The sequence below is a fragment of the Oncorhynchus clarkii genome, chromosome 5 (assembly GCF_045791955.1).
Source record: "Oncorhynchus clarkii lewisi isolate Uvic-CL-2024 chromosome 5, UVic_Ocla_1.0, whole genome shotgun sequence".
Classification (NCBI taxonomy): Eukaryota; Metazoa; Chordata; class Actinopteri; order Salmoniformes; family Salmonidae; genus Oncorhynchus; species Oncorhynchus clarkii.
Window position 1 is genome coordinate 26,138,530 of NC_092151.1, and position 17,075 is coordinate 26,155,604.

General features: G+C 41.8%; 1 protein-coding gene across 8 annotated transcripts in view; it reads right to left on the reverse strand.

Moving 5' to 3' along the window:
- LOC139408581 (serine/threonine-protein kinase ULK1-like) overlaps nucleotides 1-16,030 on the reverse strand; it is a 35,546-nt gene extending 19,516 nt beyond the window's left edge. For 6 of the 8 annotated variants that reach the window (XR_011634299.1, XM_071152644.1, XM_071152640.1 and 3 more), the window contains exons 1-8: nucleotides 15,396-15,711; nucleotides 14,513-14,605; nucleotides 14,360-14,401; nucleotides 8,339-8,371; nucleotides 5,824-5,860; nucleotides 4,580-4,753; nucleotides 3,045-3,118; nucleotides 2,611-2,712 (exon numbers count right to left, since the gene is read on the reverse strand). Coding sequence is in view for 6 of the 8 variants with exons in the window: in XM_071152644.1 (XP_071008745.1) it covers nucleotides 2,611-2,712; nucleotides 3,045-3,118; nucleotides 4,580-4,753; nucleotides 5,824-5,860; nucleotides 8,339-8,371; nucleotides 14,360-14,401; nucleotides 14,513-14,605; nucleotides 15,396-15,485 (645 nt within the window). In the remaining 2 variants the exon portion in view is untranslated. Of the gene's footprint in view, nucleotides 1-2,610; nucleotides 2,713-3,044; nucleotides 3,119-4,579; nucleotides 4,754-5,823; nucleotides 5,861-8,338; nucleotides 8,372-14,359; nucleotides 14,402-14,512; nucleotides 14,606-15,395 lie in introns of all 8 variants that reach the window. The other 2 variants (XR_011634300.1, XM_071152639.1) reach the window with 2 other exon arrangements.
- Nucleotides 16,031-17,075: the final 1,045 nt, after the last annotated feature.

Genomic DNA, 17,075 nt, shown 5'->3' on the forward strand with positions numbered 1-17,075 from the left:
ACACACACATCAAATCAAAGTTGAATGGTCGTGTAGACAGATTTGCAGGTGTTATAGCAGGTGCAGTGAAATGCTTATGTTACCAGCTCCAAATGTGCAATAGAACGTCTCACAAATACAATACCATTTTTTTTTATATACAGACAGAACAAATCACTTGAATGTTTGCATGCACACAAATTATTTTCAGAGTGGAAAGATCTAAAGTGGAAACAGTCAGTTGACCTTTAAAAATCCTGTCTGGACAGTTTGGATTACTTGTATGTAGTTCACTCTCAGAGACAAGACACCTCTATGGTTTCCCTAAATTAGACTGTCATGTTTTGACCTACCTGAGAGACTTAGGAAAGGCTGGATAAATAGTATTGTTGAGATAAGACGGTTTGTTTAGAAAAGTCAGTCTGTTTGGACAAGTCTCTGAGAGAAAACCAAAACAGATTGCTTCCATACCAGTCTGAAATATTGAAGTGCAGGCAAAGCACGTGTGTGCAATTGCCTGAGGTACAATGAGTGTGTGCAAATGGCTGGGGAACGACGGCTGGCTAGTGGTCAGTTTGTTCATATGGGCAGAATATAGGGCTTGAATAAATAAAAATGTGCTGCATTCGCTGCCTTTCTTTTAAACAGAATAACCTAAATAAAACAGGGTTGGGCGAATAACTTTACAAATTTAATCCATAAGCATACATTAGAGGGTAAACTCATTTAAAACCCGTCTGAAGTTTTTCATATATTTGTTCACGTATGTATGTCTTAAAATACATTTGTTCATATGGGCAGAATATTGTATAAAATATATATATTTTTTATAAACTGCAATTGTTGTCTTCCTTTTAGACACAGAAAATAAATCAAGGTTGGGGGAATAACGTGAAATCGATAAGCCTATTAATATATGAATATATTTCAAATGTTCACATATAAAGAAAAGTTATTTCAAGCGTGTAATAATTAATTTACTTTCAAATTGCTTCATGGAATCTAATTATCAATATAATAAAACTAGGCCTATGATAATTCCTTGACATTTGCTTCCAACCCCTTATGGCCCATCAGCAGGACAAGTCTAGCTGAGTCTATAAGAAGGTGTGTTATTAACGGCAGCCCCGCTTTATCAAACGTTCATATTGATATTTTAGGCTACGCGATGAAAACACTTTTCATGGGCACACAAATCCAAATGCTTCTTCCTGAAAGAGTCACCTAACTTTTGTATGGTTCTTCAATAGGCTATGCCAAAGTTAATCGACTTACCTGTTGGATGCGCATTAGGTACCTGTTTAGTTAGGCCTAGTGATATTGTCAACCATCCTGGATCATTTCCTTCTGATCCAGGAAATACTTGACAGTCAAGTGACAAACAGCTGTTGTGATCTAGCATACGATGCAAAAACACCCAGTGTGGAAAACGGTGCCCAGAACATGTTGAGGTCTCATTCGCTGCGCAAGGGAAGTTGTGATCCGCATAAGATCCAACCCAATACCCCTACATTTATGTTGATTATCTGCTATTGTCTACAGATTTACAGTAGGGTACATTTTTAATATTTAAATACTTAAATATTTAACAGAGAAACCACCAGGGTATTAAATATTTAACAGAGAAACCACCAGGGTATTAAAGATTTAACAGAGAATCCACCAGGGTATTACAGATTTAACAGAGAAACCACCAGGGTATTAAATATTTAACAGAGAAACCACCAGGGTATTAAATATTTAACAGAGAAACCACCAGGGTCTAAAGTATTTAACAGAGAAACCACCAGGGTATTAAAGATTTAACAGAGAAACCACCAGGGTATTAAATATTTAACAGAGAAACCACCCGGGTATTAAAGATTTAACAGAGAAACCACCAGGGTATTAAATATTTAACAGAGAAACCACCAGGGTATTACAGATTTAGCAGAGAAGGCATCAAGGCAATGAGTTAATGTTTTCATATGTTTCTGTGCATGGGATTAGACACCGAGGTCGGCTACTTTGCGTGACTGTGTAGGATAGCCTAGGCTGTTGTAGGAACACCCAAAGGTATTTCCTTTCTATTATCCAGGACATTTAATGACAACAAGTTAGTAGCCTAGTGGGCTTCTAAATACATTATTTGGTGATTTTGAATGATATAAATCATGATAATGATGATGGTAACAGACGGACTCTGGTCCCTTTAATCAGAAACTATTGTTACCTTGTGTCTCTGAAATCACATTTCTAATGTCATGTAACAGTCTTGAAAGGACCAAATGTCGTTGGCCTTTCACCAGATGTAATATTTTCATAAAAACAGAAGCCTATGCTACAAAGTATAACATTCTGACCATATGAATTAATTTATTTTAGGCCATAGCCTAAAGAACAACTACATGATTGAATGAAAAGCAGCAAATAGACAACATTGAGTATTTTATTGAAGAATGTGAAACAAACAGAAACAGGCAATATGCTACGAGGAGGGGGGGGGGGGGGGGGTCTGTTTCTCTCTCTCCTTCTCTGAATGACCCGTTTCTGAATTGAGTGGATTCATTTTAAACATTTAAACACCCTCTCTTTGAGTTGGGTATATCTGCGTATGATTGAGTCTTATATCGTTAGGACTATGGTGCTCACCTGAAACGGGGCTTTCCCTGTCAGACACTGGAACAAAATGGTTCCTATGCTCCACAGGTCAGCCTTGGCATCATAGTTCTGAGACATGATGACTTCAGGTGCCTGGTGGATACAGGAAAACATTTCAGAGTTGCCCACATCAAAAATGGTACTTAATGGCAGATAAAACATACAAATAAATACAAATGCTGTATTAAACTAGGCAAGTCAATTAAATTCTTATTTACAATGACGGCCTACCCCGGCCAAACCCAGACGACACTGGGACAACTGTGCGCCGCCCTGTGGGACTCCCAATCACAGCCGGATGTGATGCAGCCTGGATTCGAACCAGGGACTGTAGTGACGCCTCCTGCAGTGCTTTAGACCGCTGCGCCACTAGGGAGTATGACCATAGGCTGTTTGAGGGTGTGTAAGGAACTAGAAATGCTCACCATGTACATAGGGGACCCACACAGAGTAGCAGCCATCATGTTGTTCTGAAGGTACCGTGCAAACCCAAAGTCAGCTGGAGAGAGGAATAGGAGAGAGAGGGATAGAAGGGGGAAAAGATGATTCAGCAATAAACAGGTTGGTTGTTTAGCAACAAAACCGATGCGAACACAACTATGGTGTAAAACAGACAGGGCTGGCTTAGATTGCTGATAACATATAAACTATACATCCTCTCCAAATGTTTATTGCAACAAATACATTTGTACAACGAGCACTTGTCTCTCAAATACACTGTTACAGTTGTTGATTAGCTAGCAATTTTTTGTAATATTAGCATTGACAAGAAATCAGTCAAAACACCTCTACTAAACTATATGAAATTGTTTTAAGGTCATACCAAGGATCATTTAGCTATTTGATTTTAAGTGTTGAGACCCCTTGAAGTATCAAAATAAATATATATGATTTTTTAGGCCTTACTGCTATTAGCCCATACAAACGCATTGAATAACAGATTCACTACATGGAACAACAGATAGTGCCACTCATTTTTTCAACTGGTACCGGGGACCTTCGGACAAGTCTTGTGAGACCTGTGGGCGTCCTAAAGCAACATCTACGTGTTCGTGAGAGTCTCATCTTACCATAGAGGGGTATTAGTGTGTAGGCTAAACCGTTCGACGCTACAGACGATTTTGTGTGAAGAACAATTTTCGGGATGTCTCATGGTCTGACAAACACTGCTGTAGCTCTGTCACCTTTCACCACAGATGCAGAACTGCAACATAGGCAGATGCCTGACTGATTTTTATGGGGATTTTGTTTAATGCTAATTAGATTTGTGGGGGTGTGTACATCGACCTTTGGGGGTTAAAAAGGCTAACATTCAAGATCAATGGGCACTGAGAAATATCCACACAAAAATAAATGAGCAAGTTTCAAAAGAAGTATCAGGATTATAGCAGTCTGTTGTGAAGCATGCTTCAGTCTTCACAAAGGCAATCAATTCTGTCTGCAGGATACATGGGCTTGAGAAGGATTAATATGAGTAAGGACTAACGATGTATAAAATTCTGCTCTTCAGTCTTCAGCCCTGCACTCATTCATTCTACCTCATCCCCATACTGTTTTTATTTATTTACTTTTCTGCTCTTTTTGCACACCAACCTGTGCATGACCATCTGATCATTTATCACTCCAGTGTTAATCTGCAAAATAGTAATTATTCGCCTACCTCCTCATACCTTTTGCACACAATGTATATAGACTCTCTTTTTTCTACTGTGTTATTGACTTGTTAATTGTTTACACCATGTGTAACTCTGTGTTGTCTGTTCACACTGCTATGCTTTATCTTGGCCAGGTCGCAGTTGCAAATGAGAACTTGTTCTCAACTAGCCTACCTGGTTAAATAAAGGTGGAAAAGTTATTAAAAAAAAAAAATTTAAAAAGAAAAAGTAATCTTCACAGCTATAAACACGTCTCTATCATTTATATGATGCATTACTGAGCATGTGCACACACACACCCCTACCTATCTTGATGCAGGTGTTGGTAGAGTGGGACTTGCGTCCTGCGGGGTAGGAGAGCAGAATGTTCTGTGGTTTGAGGTCTCTGTGAATGATCCCCTTGGCCTGCAGCACCCTCATGGCCCCGGCTATCTGCTGCAGGAACACTCGGATAGTGTCCTCACTCAGGGTGCCCTTGGCTAGGGGTGGAGGGGTGGGACAGGACAGACTGACATTAAGGGAAAATAAAATACTCCACCTTATTTGACTATCAAAAGTATGTAAATGACCTTATTTTTCAATACTGAACTTTCTTTTTGGTGCCATTTGACTGTCGTGTGGTTAGCCTTGCTTCACAGACCATAACAAGCATGTTCATTTCACTTCCAAATGTAACGGCAAAAACAGGCCCAGACGAGGCATCGTCTCTCATTCCACCTTCCTCTGGCTCTCACCCCACTGACCTCTCTCTCCAATCACTTCCCTGGCCCAGAGATGGTGTCATAATCCCTCCCCCCCCCTTAGTCATCTGTGGAAGTCAGACAGCGTGCCCCCCTTGCATCCTAACAGAAACACCAGACCTGTTCCTCAGCAGCCTATCAAAACACAGCTTCCCTGTAGCCTGGGACTGGAGTCTAAATAAACAAGAAACCTAGGGAGGGCCTAAACTTCCTGTGCTAAATTCAGAGGCCTGGTTGCTTCAGCCCACACCCTCATTACCCACCATTACATCATCGCAGCTTTCATTTTCACTTTGCCAACATACTCTAATACTCTGCCTTGATGCTCTAGGTGACTTTCAATATACCCAGATTTTTCCACACACAAGCTGGCTCCAGTCACTGTGTGCTCTGAAACCTTCCCCCATTTCACTGAGTGCTCTGAAACCTTCCCCCATTTCATTGAGTGCTCTGAAACCTTCCCCCACTGAATTTGTCACACTATGTGCTTCCCCCATTTCATTGAGTGCTCTGAAACCTTCCCCCACTGAATTTGTCACACTATGTGCTTCCCCCATTTCATTGAGTGCTCTGAAACCTTCCCCCATTTCACTGAGTGCTCTGAAACCTTCCCCCATTTCATTGAGTGCTCTGAAACCTTCCCCCATTTCATTGAGTGCTCTGAAACCTTCCCCCATTTCACTGAGTGCTCTGAAACCTTCCCCCACTGAATTTGTCACACTATGTGCTACAGAGGCCCAACTGAAGGAAAGCAAGCAATTCTAATGAGAGCTTCTCTGGGCTTTTGACAGATGAAATAGTCCACTTACAGTGTAGATAGTCCGCCAGGTCCCCACCATTGCAGTACTAGAGAAAGATAGAGAGATGAAAGGGAATGACATTAGGAGACATACAATCAGCAGAGAGCAACACACACAGAGGTTGAATTGCTGAAGAAACATTAAGGCTTTAAATGGCTGACATTACCCTCAATCAAATTACATTTTTTAGCAAATGTACAAAGTTTTAGTCGGGGATAGATACATAATACTCCTCACTAAGGAGGTGTGTGTGAGAGAGAGGGGTGGCGGCTAACTGAATGACCCTGATGGTGCAGCATTAATATGAATGAAGCCTGGTCATTGGGTGGGGTACGTTTTGACTCCTTTGTATAACTCTGAACAGGTTTTGTCTTGTGTCACTTCACTCTGTAAGACATACAAGTTCCCTTTTAACAAGAAAGCTAGAGAAACGGTCAAGTTCAGCAGGAATTGGGTCTTTTATTTTGTTAAGCTACTGAGGTGTTTAGTCAGAACCTTCATAGATGGAGGGCGGTTAAGTTGACATGACCCAATGGAAACCATGAAACCTACTAGCCTACAGTGGCAAGAAAAAGTATGTGAACCTTTTGGAATTACCTGGATTTCTGCATAAATTGGTCATAAAAATAAAATCTTCATCTAAGTCACAACCATAGACAAACACAGGGTGCTTATACAAATAACACACAAATGATTATATTTTTCTTGTCTATATTTAATACATAATTTAAACATTCACAGTATAGGTTGTAAAAAGTATGTGAACCCCTAGGCTAATGACATCTCCAAAAGCTAATTGGAGTCAGGAGTCAGCTAACCTGGAGTCCAATCAATGAGACGAGATTGGAGATGTTGGTTAGAGCTGCCCTGCTCTATAAAAAACCCTCACAAAACTTGAGTTTGCTATTCTCAAGAAGCATTGCATGACGTGAACCATGCCTAGAACAAAATAGATTAAGATTAAGAATTGTTGACTTGCATAAAGCTGGAAAGGGTTACAAAAGTATCTAAAAGCCTTAATATTCATCAGTCCACAGTAAAAAAAAAAATCTATAAATGGAGAAAGTTCAGCACTGTTGCTACTCTCCCTAGGAGTGGCCGTCCTGCAAAGATGACTGCAAGAGCACAATGCAGAATGCTAAATGAGGTTAAGAAGAATCCTAGTGTCAGCTAAAGACTTACAGAAACCTCTGGAACATGATAACATCTCTGTTGACAAGTCTACGATACATAAAACACTAAACAAGAATGGTGTTCGTGAGAGGACACTACGGATGAAGCCACTGCTGTCCAAAAAACAAAACAACGTCTGAAGTTAGCAAAATAACTCTGGATGTTCTACAGCGCTACTGGCAAAATATTCTTTGACAGATTACACTAAAGTTGAGTTGTTTGGAAGGAACACACAACACTGTGTGTGGAGAAAAAAAAGGCACAGCACAACAACCTCATCCCAACTGTAAAGTATGGTGGAGGGAGCATCATGGGTTGGGTCTGCCTTGCTGCCTCAGGGCCTGGACAGCTGCTATCATCAACAGAAAAATGACTTCCCATGTTTATCAATACATTTTGCAGGGGAATGTAAGGTTGTCTGCCTGCCAAATGAAGCTCAACAGAAGTTGGGTGATGCAACAGGACAACGATCCAAAACACAGAATGGCTTCAACAGAAGAAAATACACCTTCACCTCATCCCGATTTGAGATGCTGTGGCTTGACCTCAAGAGAGCGGTTCACACCATATAACCCAAGAATATTGCTGAATTTAAACAGTTTTGTAAAGAGGAATGGTCCAAAATTCCTCCTGACCGTTGTGCAGATCTGATCCACAACTACAGACAACGTTTGGTTGAGGTTATTGCTGCCAAAAGGAAGGTCAACCAGTTATTAAATCCAAAGGTTCACATACTTTTCTCACCCTGCAGTGTGAATGTTTACACAGTGTGTTCAAAAAAGACATGAAAACATATCATTGTTTGTGTAGTATTAGTTTAGAGACTGTTTGTCTATTGCTGTGACTTAGATGAAGATCAGATCAAATTTTATGACCAATTTATGCAGAAATCCAGGTAATTCTAAAGGGTTCACATACGTTTTCTTGCCACTGTAAATAGGTTTGTAAAATTCTGGGACGTTTCAATAAATTCCCTTTTTCCCCCAGAAATCCATGTTGGAGGATTCCTGTTTTCCTGCATATACCAACCCTCCTGATTCCTCCATCTGGGATTTTGGGAAACCAGGGAATTATAGAAAGTTCCCCGAATTGTTCAACCCTAAGCCTAACTGAACACAATAGCTGTCCTGAGGTCTGATAGCAATTTGATTAGGCACAACCGAGGATCTGTAGCTTTTTTTTCCTTCTTTATACAGAAGTTAATTCTCTCCCCAATGCACATGTTTCCTGCGAGTCGAAGGACCTAGCTAATTACAGTCTCAGTAAGGGTCGAGTTAGAGCAGGGGTGCTTATGTCGAACCTCCGACCAAAACAAGGGCCAAAGACAAACATGACAACACCAGAAGCTTACCTCCATGACCAGGTACACAGAACTGGCCGTTTCCTAGAGAGAGACAAACACACACAAGTCAGGGTGGGTGCAGAGGACAAAAAGGAAAGAGCAATACATCCAGGTGTCGGAGGTTTTCGCATGTCAACACTTTGGCCACTTGGAACAATCGGATCTGTGACAATGTGTTATGGAGCAGGAGTTGATGAAGGCACACAGCTACCTGTGTTCTGTGACTTAAGTAAAAAGTCATTGCTTCACTGGAGTAGGTAGGGTAAATTAAGAAAGATGACTTCTAAACAGGGACATTTGTAGAGAAGAATATGTAATCAAAAAATGTATGTTAGTCAAATTAAAGTCTACTGAACTTACATCTTCTTTGACATAATCCACTACAATGACAACTGGCTTTTTAAGTTGTTTGAGCTCAAACCAAAAATAGAGGCAACGGCACATCACTACACTAAGTCCCTGGGCCATCCATGCTGAGCTAACAGTATGGGCCGTGTTTGCCTGGGGGTCACAGAGGTTAGTGCAGACCAGGAGTGGGGAAGAGTTCAGAGGGTCCCCCTGTTGTGACAGATAAAGTGTGAACCATGCTAAAGCGATTATCTGAGTCATCGCGCTCATTCAGCTAAAGGTGGAGAGGATCAACATCTAGCAAGCTAACCTCTACAGGGTTCTCCAGTACTGCTGCCTTCAGCACAAGTAGCACACCGATAGAACTGAGCTCATCATAGAACATATTGGGAGCAAGGCTTAACCTGACTAATTAAAATTCAGAAGCACCATGAATGTGCCACAGAGCCATATGAATATGGGGGCTGCCTGCATGACACACAAACAGGAAAGTTCCATTTAGAAACGGATAGGCTCGTCTTCTCCCATAGCAACAGTTGGCATGTCAAGAGTATAATGAATTATAAAGCACTGTAATAAAAAATTACTGTATGCAGTGTCTGAGCGTTCATTTCAAAGAGGCATCTGCATTAAAGCTAATTGGGTTTTTGTGGGGGGACAGCTTGACTTGGTTGACAAAGGCAATATTGGACCACCAGGGAGGTTCACTGTTAAAGAGATGGTACAAGTCTATTGTCTGAAACCAAAACAAATTATCTTCCAAAGCACAAACAAACAATTAGAGTCGTACGCCATATTAGGCCCACCTCAGTAGCTTGTAGGGCTGTGACGATACCAGTATCAGAATATATTAAAACAAGAAGCAGACCAAACTCTGTGGTCCTTTAAAAACCTGCTGTATGTCAAATATTGTGTGCTACATAGCTTGGAAAATACATAAAATGTGACCCTGGATGACAACATAATGTTTGTTTCCAACATTAGGGCTGTTTTCCTAAAGAAGTTAAATCAGCCTGTTTTGTTTCCTTGCCACGATACTAACGAGTATCACGATACTGGTATCGTCCAGGCCCTAGTAGCTTGGCTGCTCTTTGACACTGAAAACAAATGGGCATTACTGAGCCCTGGCAACCATTTTTTTTTCTCTACGTTTTACCAACAGCTTGTCAGCCATGGCACATGCCTTATGAAAACAAGACAGTGCAGCACACTTCAAAAAGCCCTTCACATAGAAACAGATGACCCTGCTCTTTCTCCATGTCTAGGTCTCTTTCGACAGCCAATCAGAGCTAGAGTACTGGCTGATCTCAGAGTTAACTACTGCTGAGTCAAAGCTTCTGAAGTTGTTTTTTTGGCCAGATAGCAGCCAGCCATCTGGTTTCCATTGTACTTTGCCAGGCAGGCAGGGACAGAGATACAGTATGTCTGCCCAAGGTGGTTTTGGCTTACTGACCTGCTAGCATATCCTGTTTATGACAACCAGCATACAATAGAAAATGATGCATACAGCGCTCCTCCCCAATGCTACGTGCCAAGAGGAGTGTAGGCCTACATGCCAGCCAGGTGTTAACACATGCCAACACAGGAGCTTAACACAGGGCATGGCTTTTCTTCTCCACACACCACGCCACTCACATGTAGCAAGGAGCCCAGTGAACTGCAGCACATATCATGCAGGGATGCACAGAACTGTGTTTACCTCACAGGTCAAACATACATGTATGTTTGCCCAGAGGCCTAAATCAGCCTAGCCTCGAAAATTACCAGACTGTAGCGAAACAGAATGTAAACTTCCGAGATTTCTGGATGGTTTTACAAGGTTAACTGCAGCAAAGGTAAATACAAAACCTATCTTATAGAAATACTGTAGCATGAAATATAGTAATACTTTGAAGCTGGTGGAATAGGAAAAGACAAGGCAAGCCTAATGATCTAGATCAGGGATGTGCAACTTTGATGGGGGCGGAGTCCCACAAATAATCTGAACTCATCACAAGGGGCCGCAGTTGCTCGCGGGTCTGCGTACCCTCATCCTGTCATAGGTTGGAGAGAAATATTTGTAGTTTTTAATATATTGGAGTGAGACTAACAAAATCAATGGGGGCCCCGACAATGAGGGGCCTCAACAATGATAACAAATTTAGATAGCTAGTAATCCCAAAAATGTTAGCTGACATGGGCTAATTGACCGACATAAGAGTAAAACTGCTGATGCACAACCAAATTTCGAAATTGCAACTTGTGTTCTCGTCACTTCCTGTTGAACGCAGAACTAAGGAGAGCTCGGTTTGTTGTTTTGGAAAAGTTTGTAGTATAGGAACAAATTGAAAGGCTATTGAAAAAATGTGGAAACTAAATCGAATCAAATGTTATTAGTCACATGCGCCAAAAACAACCTTACAGTGAAATGCTTACATGCAAGCACCTAACCAACAATGCAGTTTCAAAAATATGAATAAGAAATAAAAGGAACAAGTAATTAAAGAGCAGCAGTAAAATAACAATAGCGAGACTATATACATGGGGTACCGGTACAGAGTCAATGTGCGGGGGTACCAGTTAGTCGAGGTAATTGAGGTAATATGTACATGTAGGTTTGATTAGATGTTCATGAGTCTTAGGGCTTGGGGGGGGTAGAAGCTGTTTAGAAGCCTCTTGGACCTAGACTTGGCACAGCTTGTCATGTGGTAGCAGAGAGAAGTGAATAGGGTGGCTGGAGTATTTGACAATGTTTAGGGCCTTCCTCTGACACCGCCTGGTATAGAGGTCCTGGATGGCAGGAAGCTTGGCTCCAGTGATGTACTGGGCCGTGTGCACTACCATCAGTAGGGCCTTGTGGTCGGAGGCCGAGGAGTTATCATACCAGGCAGTGATGCTCTCGATGGTGCAGCTGTAGAACTTTGAGGATCTGAGGACCAATGCCTAATCTTTTCAGTCTCCCGAGGGGGAATAGGTTTTGTTGTGCCCTCTTCACGACTGTCTTGGTGTGCTTGGACCAAGTTAGTTTGCTGGTGATGTGGACACCAAAGAATTTTAAGCTCTCAACCTGCTCCACTACAGCCCCGTCGATGAGAATGGGGGCATGCTCGGTCCTGCTTTTCCTGTAGTCCACAATCATCTCCTTGGTCTTGATCACGTTGCGGGAGAGGTTGTTGTCCTGGCACCACACGACCTCCTCCCTCTGTGATTAGGCCTACCATTGATGTGTCATCAGAAAACTTAATGATGGTGTTGGAGTTGTGCCTGTCCGTGCAGTCATGAGTGAACAGGGAGTACAGGAGGGGACTAAGCACACACCCGAGGGGCCCCCCGTGTTGAGGATCAGTGTGGCAGATGTGTTGTTACCTACCCTTACCACCTGGGGGCGGCCCGTCAGAAAGTCCAGGATCCAGAGGGAGGTGTTTAGTCCCAGTGTCCTTAGCTTATTGATGAGATTTGAGGGCACTGTGGTGCTGAATGCTGAGCTGTAGTCAATGAACAGCATTCTCACATAGGTGTTCCTTTTGTCCAGGTGGGAAAGGACAGTGTGGAGTGCAATAGAGATTGCATCATCTCTGGATCTGCAAATTGGAGTGGGTCTAGGGTATCTGGGATAATGGTATTAATGTGAGCCATGACCAGCCTTTCAAAGCACTTCATGGCTACAGATGTGAGCGCTACGGTCGGTATTCATTTAGGCAGGTTACCGTAGTGTTCTTGGGCACAGGGACTATGGTGGTCTGCTTAAAACATGTATTACAGACTTGGACAGGGAGAGGTTAAAAAGGTCAGTGAAGACGAAAAATACAGATGAAAACTCTTAGGTAGATAGTGTGGTCTACAGCTTATCATAAGATACTCTACCGCATGCGAGCAAAACCTCGACACTTCCTTAGATATCTAGCACCAGCTGTTGTTTACATATATACATAGTTTCCCCCCCTTGCCTTACCAGACGCCGCGGTTCTATCCTGCCGATAGTGTATAACCAGCCAGCTGTATGTTGATATTGTTGTCGTTCAGCCACGACTTCGTGAAGCCTAAGAAATGTGTTTTTAATATCCCGTTGGTAGGTTAAACATCCTTGTAGGTCGGCGATTCCCCCCAATGATGCATGCATGTTAACTAGTAGAACAGAAGGCAGTGGGGGTTTACTCAATCGCCTATGAATTCTCAGAAGGCAGCCTGACCTCTGTCCTCTTTTTCTCCATCTTCTCTTCATGCAAATGACAGGGATTTGGGCCTATTCCTAGGAAAGCAGTATGTCCTTCACGTCGGGCTCGTCGGACTTGTTAAAGGAAAAAAAAGCATCTGCCAGTTTGTGGTGAGTAATCGCTGTTCTGATGTAAATTGTGTAAATTTAGTGTGGGAGAGGTATAAAAATAATTTTTAGCGATCAATAATGGCAACCCTCCTGGCATTGACAACTGAACGCTCAACTAAGAAAAGCCAACTGACATTAACTCCTGAGGTGCTGTTGCTGTTGCAACCTCTACAACCACTGATTAGTATTTGACCCTGCTGGTCATCTTTGAACGTTTGAACATCTAGAAGATGTACTCTTAGAATATCTGCACGGCACAGCGAAAAGGAGACTGTCAACCCCTCAGAGCCTGGTTCATCACTAGGTTTCTTCCTAGCCACTGTGCTTCAACATCTGTATTGCTTGCTGTTTGGGGTTTTAGGCTGGGTTTCTGTATAGGCACTTTGTGAAATCTGCTGATGTAAAAAAGGACTTAGCTTTATAAAGTGATTTAGGTAGCACTGGTTCAATTACAATCCTTACCATCCCCAGTTTTATGTGACTCCATAGGAAAACAAATCAAACGCATCATATACCTGAGAACACAGTTTGCATGGCTGCCTAGGCTGCGGCTCAGAGGACAGGTGTAAACATGGCAGGCTGCTGTATTGGCTTAGCACTGTGACAACACAAACCTCTGACTACTGGAACACGCCTGTATGAGATCATCTTCAATCATCGCCACTTAGAGCCATATGGTTTCATAGTGGGACCACAGAAAGATGGCTACCAACACCCTTCAGTGGGATGTGACATTCCAGTTTCTGGAACCATTTTTACCACCTGACCGTGACCTTGTTATTGCTTGAGGCGGAAAGGATCGTCAAATGAACTAACGTGTCTTAAAATTACCACAGATCAAGCTACACTGGGTCGGGCCAATTTGTGTTGTAAGATGTGGATATTTTGAAGCTGCTCCTCCAGTATTCATGATTGTCAATGTTTTCATGTGTAGGAAGACCATGAATAATAAAAATGTAGATCATTGGCAAAAAGTTTTTTATAATAATATTGTAATGAAACAGGCAGGGAGCAGGCACTTTGACCTTCTAGCCCGAAGTCCAGCGCGCTATCGACTGTGCCCCAAAAGCATGCTCAAGCGGCAGAGTCGATGACCGCGATTATAAACCCAGGGTCGTTACAATATAAACAGGCCTATGATCAAACTTTGGTCACAATCAGCAAGTGATGTAACAAAGATTAAATTAACAGAAGTGGGTCAAAATTAGAATTTCCTCCAACACGCACAAATGCTCTTCTTGGCTGATATGACAACTGGGACATGGAAGAACAACATGACACGCTTTAAACTTAGTGTAAACAGAAGTTCAAACTCCATAGTAGAAATCTTGCCCTGTCCACACATTTCTTAAAAATGTATTTGGCTTAATAATACATACCTGAAAGTCATGTAATGCAACAATGTTTTCATGTTTTAGTTCCTGGGGAAAATAAACAGGAAATGTTAGTTCTTTGCAAATAAAAACTCAATTTGAGTGAACATATGGAAATTATTGAATATACTACATCAAAAATAAAACTGGTTGCCTTACCTTGAGAATTTTGATCTCTTTCCCCAAAAGGGTCTGAGACTTTGCCAAGTTCTTCTTGTTTATGCATTTCACGGCCACCTCCCAGTCGTGTTTCTAAAGACAGACAAACAAGAATGATGAATTATAATGCAGTTTGACTAGAATTTTCTGGATGCCTGTAAGGCTGTTTAAAGAATGTTAATAGGTTAAATGCATGGAACATAAAATAGTGAAAGTGGTAAGGTAGCCTACTAGATAGCGAAGGAATTACCCATGGACACAGGACTTAAATCCTTAGTTACCTACTAGCTATAAGAGGCATGGTGACAACATATAGAGGAATGTATAGCAGGCTTGGCGCCATTTTCCCATGGACCAGAATCCTCCCTCAGCATGAAGTGTGTTGATGTTGGACAGACATGTCTCAGCATGCCTTTGTGGTCAATACTTACATTTGGTCTTTTGGAATAGCAATTTTTCCCCTCTTTATCATTTCACAACACCCTACCCACCCACTTCAACATAAAATTATAATTCTAGCCTAGATGTTAGACCATCACAAACCCACCGACCAAACTGTTAAAGAAAAATACTAATGTATGTTCATAATACACTTGTAATAAATTATCATCATGAGACTCAAAATATCACATTTCATCTGCAAATGGCTGTTGATATTTTTCATCATCAACCCAGACGATCACATCCTTCAGCTGCCAGGCCTCTCGATTTAAGGTCGTACTAAAACAACATCAGAGCAAATTCTACAAACGTAGGAGAAACATGACGAACAATGCATACGGGATGACTTAATTTGAATAATAGCTAAATTGATACAATCTTGTTAGATCTAGAAAAAAATACATTAAAACACGTTTAAAAAAATGCCACATCGTCGCCTCACCTCTCTATTCCTGCCTTTGAACACCACCGCAAATGCACCGTGTCCTATCAAATCCTTCCTGCTAAACTCGAATTTCCCCACGGTTTCCATCGCTCCAGAACATCAGGGCTTTATTTTGAGGTAAAATGAAAAGCGTTGCAGGGTTGCAGATCTCGCTCGGATGTCCCTTTCTCCTCCGTGAAGTCGGCACAGCTGGAAAGTTCACCTCGTCTTTCGATTGCCATTGGCTGCCTTCCTGAGAAAGAACGATTTTCTTCTCGCATGTTTAGCTAACGTATGGAAAGGAGTCTGCCTCCTTTCAACAATATACGAGTCCCATGTTTCTTTGTTATGGTAGTTAGCTAGCTAGCACAACTGACGCAGTGTTTACAAAGAGACTAACTCCAATGTAGACTGGCTAGGTAGCTGCTAGCTTAAATATCCACCTTAAAAACAGAAGCCTCGGTTTTGTTTGTATACGGAGGAAATCGTTGGCTCCATTGCAACCCGTTCAATAATGTGTTGTAATTTGTTCCAACGCAAGTTCACGATAATTAGGCTAGCGGCATCTCGTAATAATTTAAATGGACTTGAGTAGTAGTTATTTTTTCTTTGCAGAGCAATCCTCGTATCAATAATGGTGGTCTCTAAAAAGCCTCCAGTTACTCTCCAAGCCCCGAAATGTTGCGCAGGCGCACGAACTTAAAGCTTTAATTTAAAGAGAGGTGTCACATCGGTGTTCTGTTGTTGCCTACTCTACTGCATGTAACCACGTAAATACTATACCACCTCCTACACTATAGAGTACAACAGTATGAGCCATATCACCCATTACACCTAGCGGCCAAACAGGTAAATGGTTCCAATCGTTTTTCCACCATTCATTTTTCTCATAAGGGATTATAGAAAAAAAGGGCTGTGTTTTGTGTAGGCTTTTCCTGGGGTGACGTTTTGATACATGTAAATCTCTCTAGGACAAGGCCACTTTTATCAATATATTTACCTCCGAAAAATGAAACGCTAATTAGCTGCTAATGTGGCTATCAAATCAAATTTTATTGGTCACATATTTAGCAGATGTTATTGCGGGTGAAGCGAAATCCTTGTGTTCCTAGCTCCAACAGTACAGTAATATCTAACAATTCACAACAATACACACAAATCGCAAAATAAGAATTTGTTCTTAACCGACTTGCCTAGTTAAATAAAGGTAAAATAAAAAAATAAAATAAAAAGTCAAATAATGGAATTTATAAATATTAGAATGAGCAATATCGAAGTGTCATTGACTAAAATACAGTAGAATATAATACAGTATATACATATGAAATGAGTAAAGCAGTATGTAAACATTATTAAAGTGACTAGTGTTCCATGTCTATGTATATAGGACCGCAGCCTCTAAGGTGCAGGGTTGAGTAACCCTGTTTTTCAGAATGTATTTCCCATATTTGATGCACCTGTACTGACCTCGCCTTCTGGATGATAGCGGGGTGAACAGGCCGTGGCTCGGGTGGTTGATGTCCTTTTATGATCTTTTTGGCCTTCCTGTGACATCGGTTGCAATAGGTGTCCTGGAGGGCAGGCAGTGTGCCCCCGGTGATGCGTTGGGCAGACCGCACCACCCTCTGGAGAGCCCTGCGGTTGCGGGTGGTGCAGTTGCAGTTCCAGGTGGTGATGCAGCCCGACAGGATGCTCTCA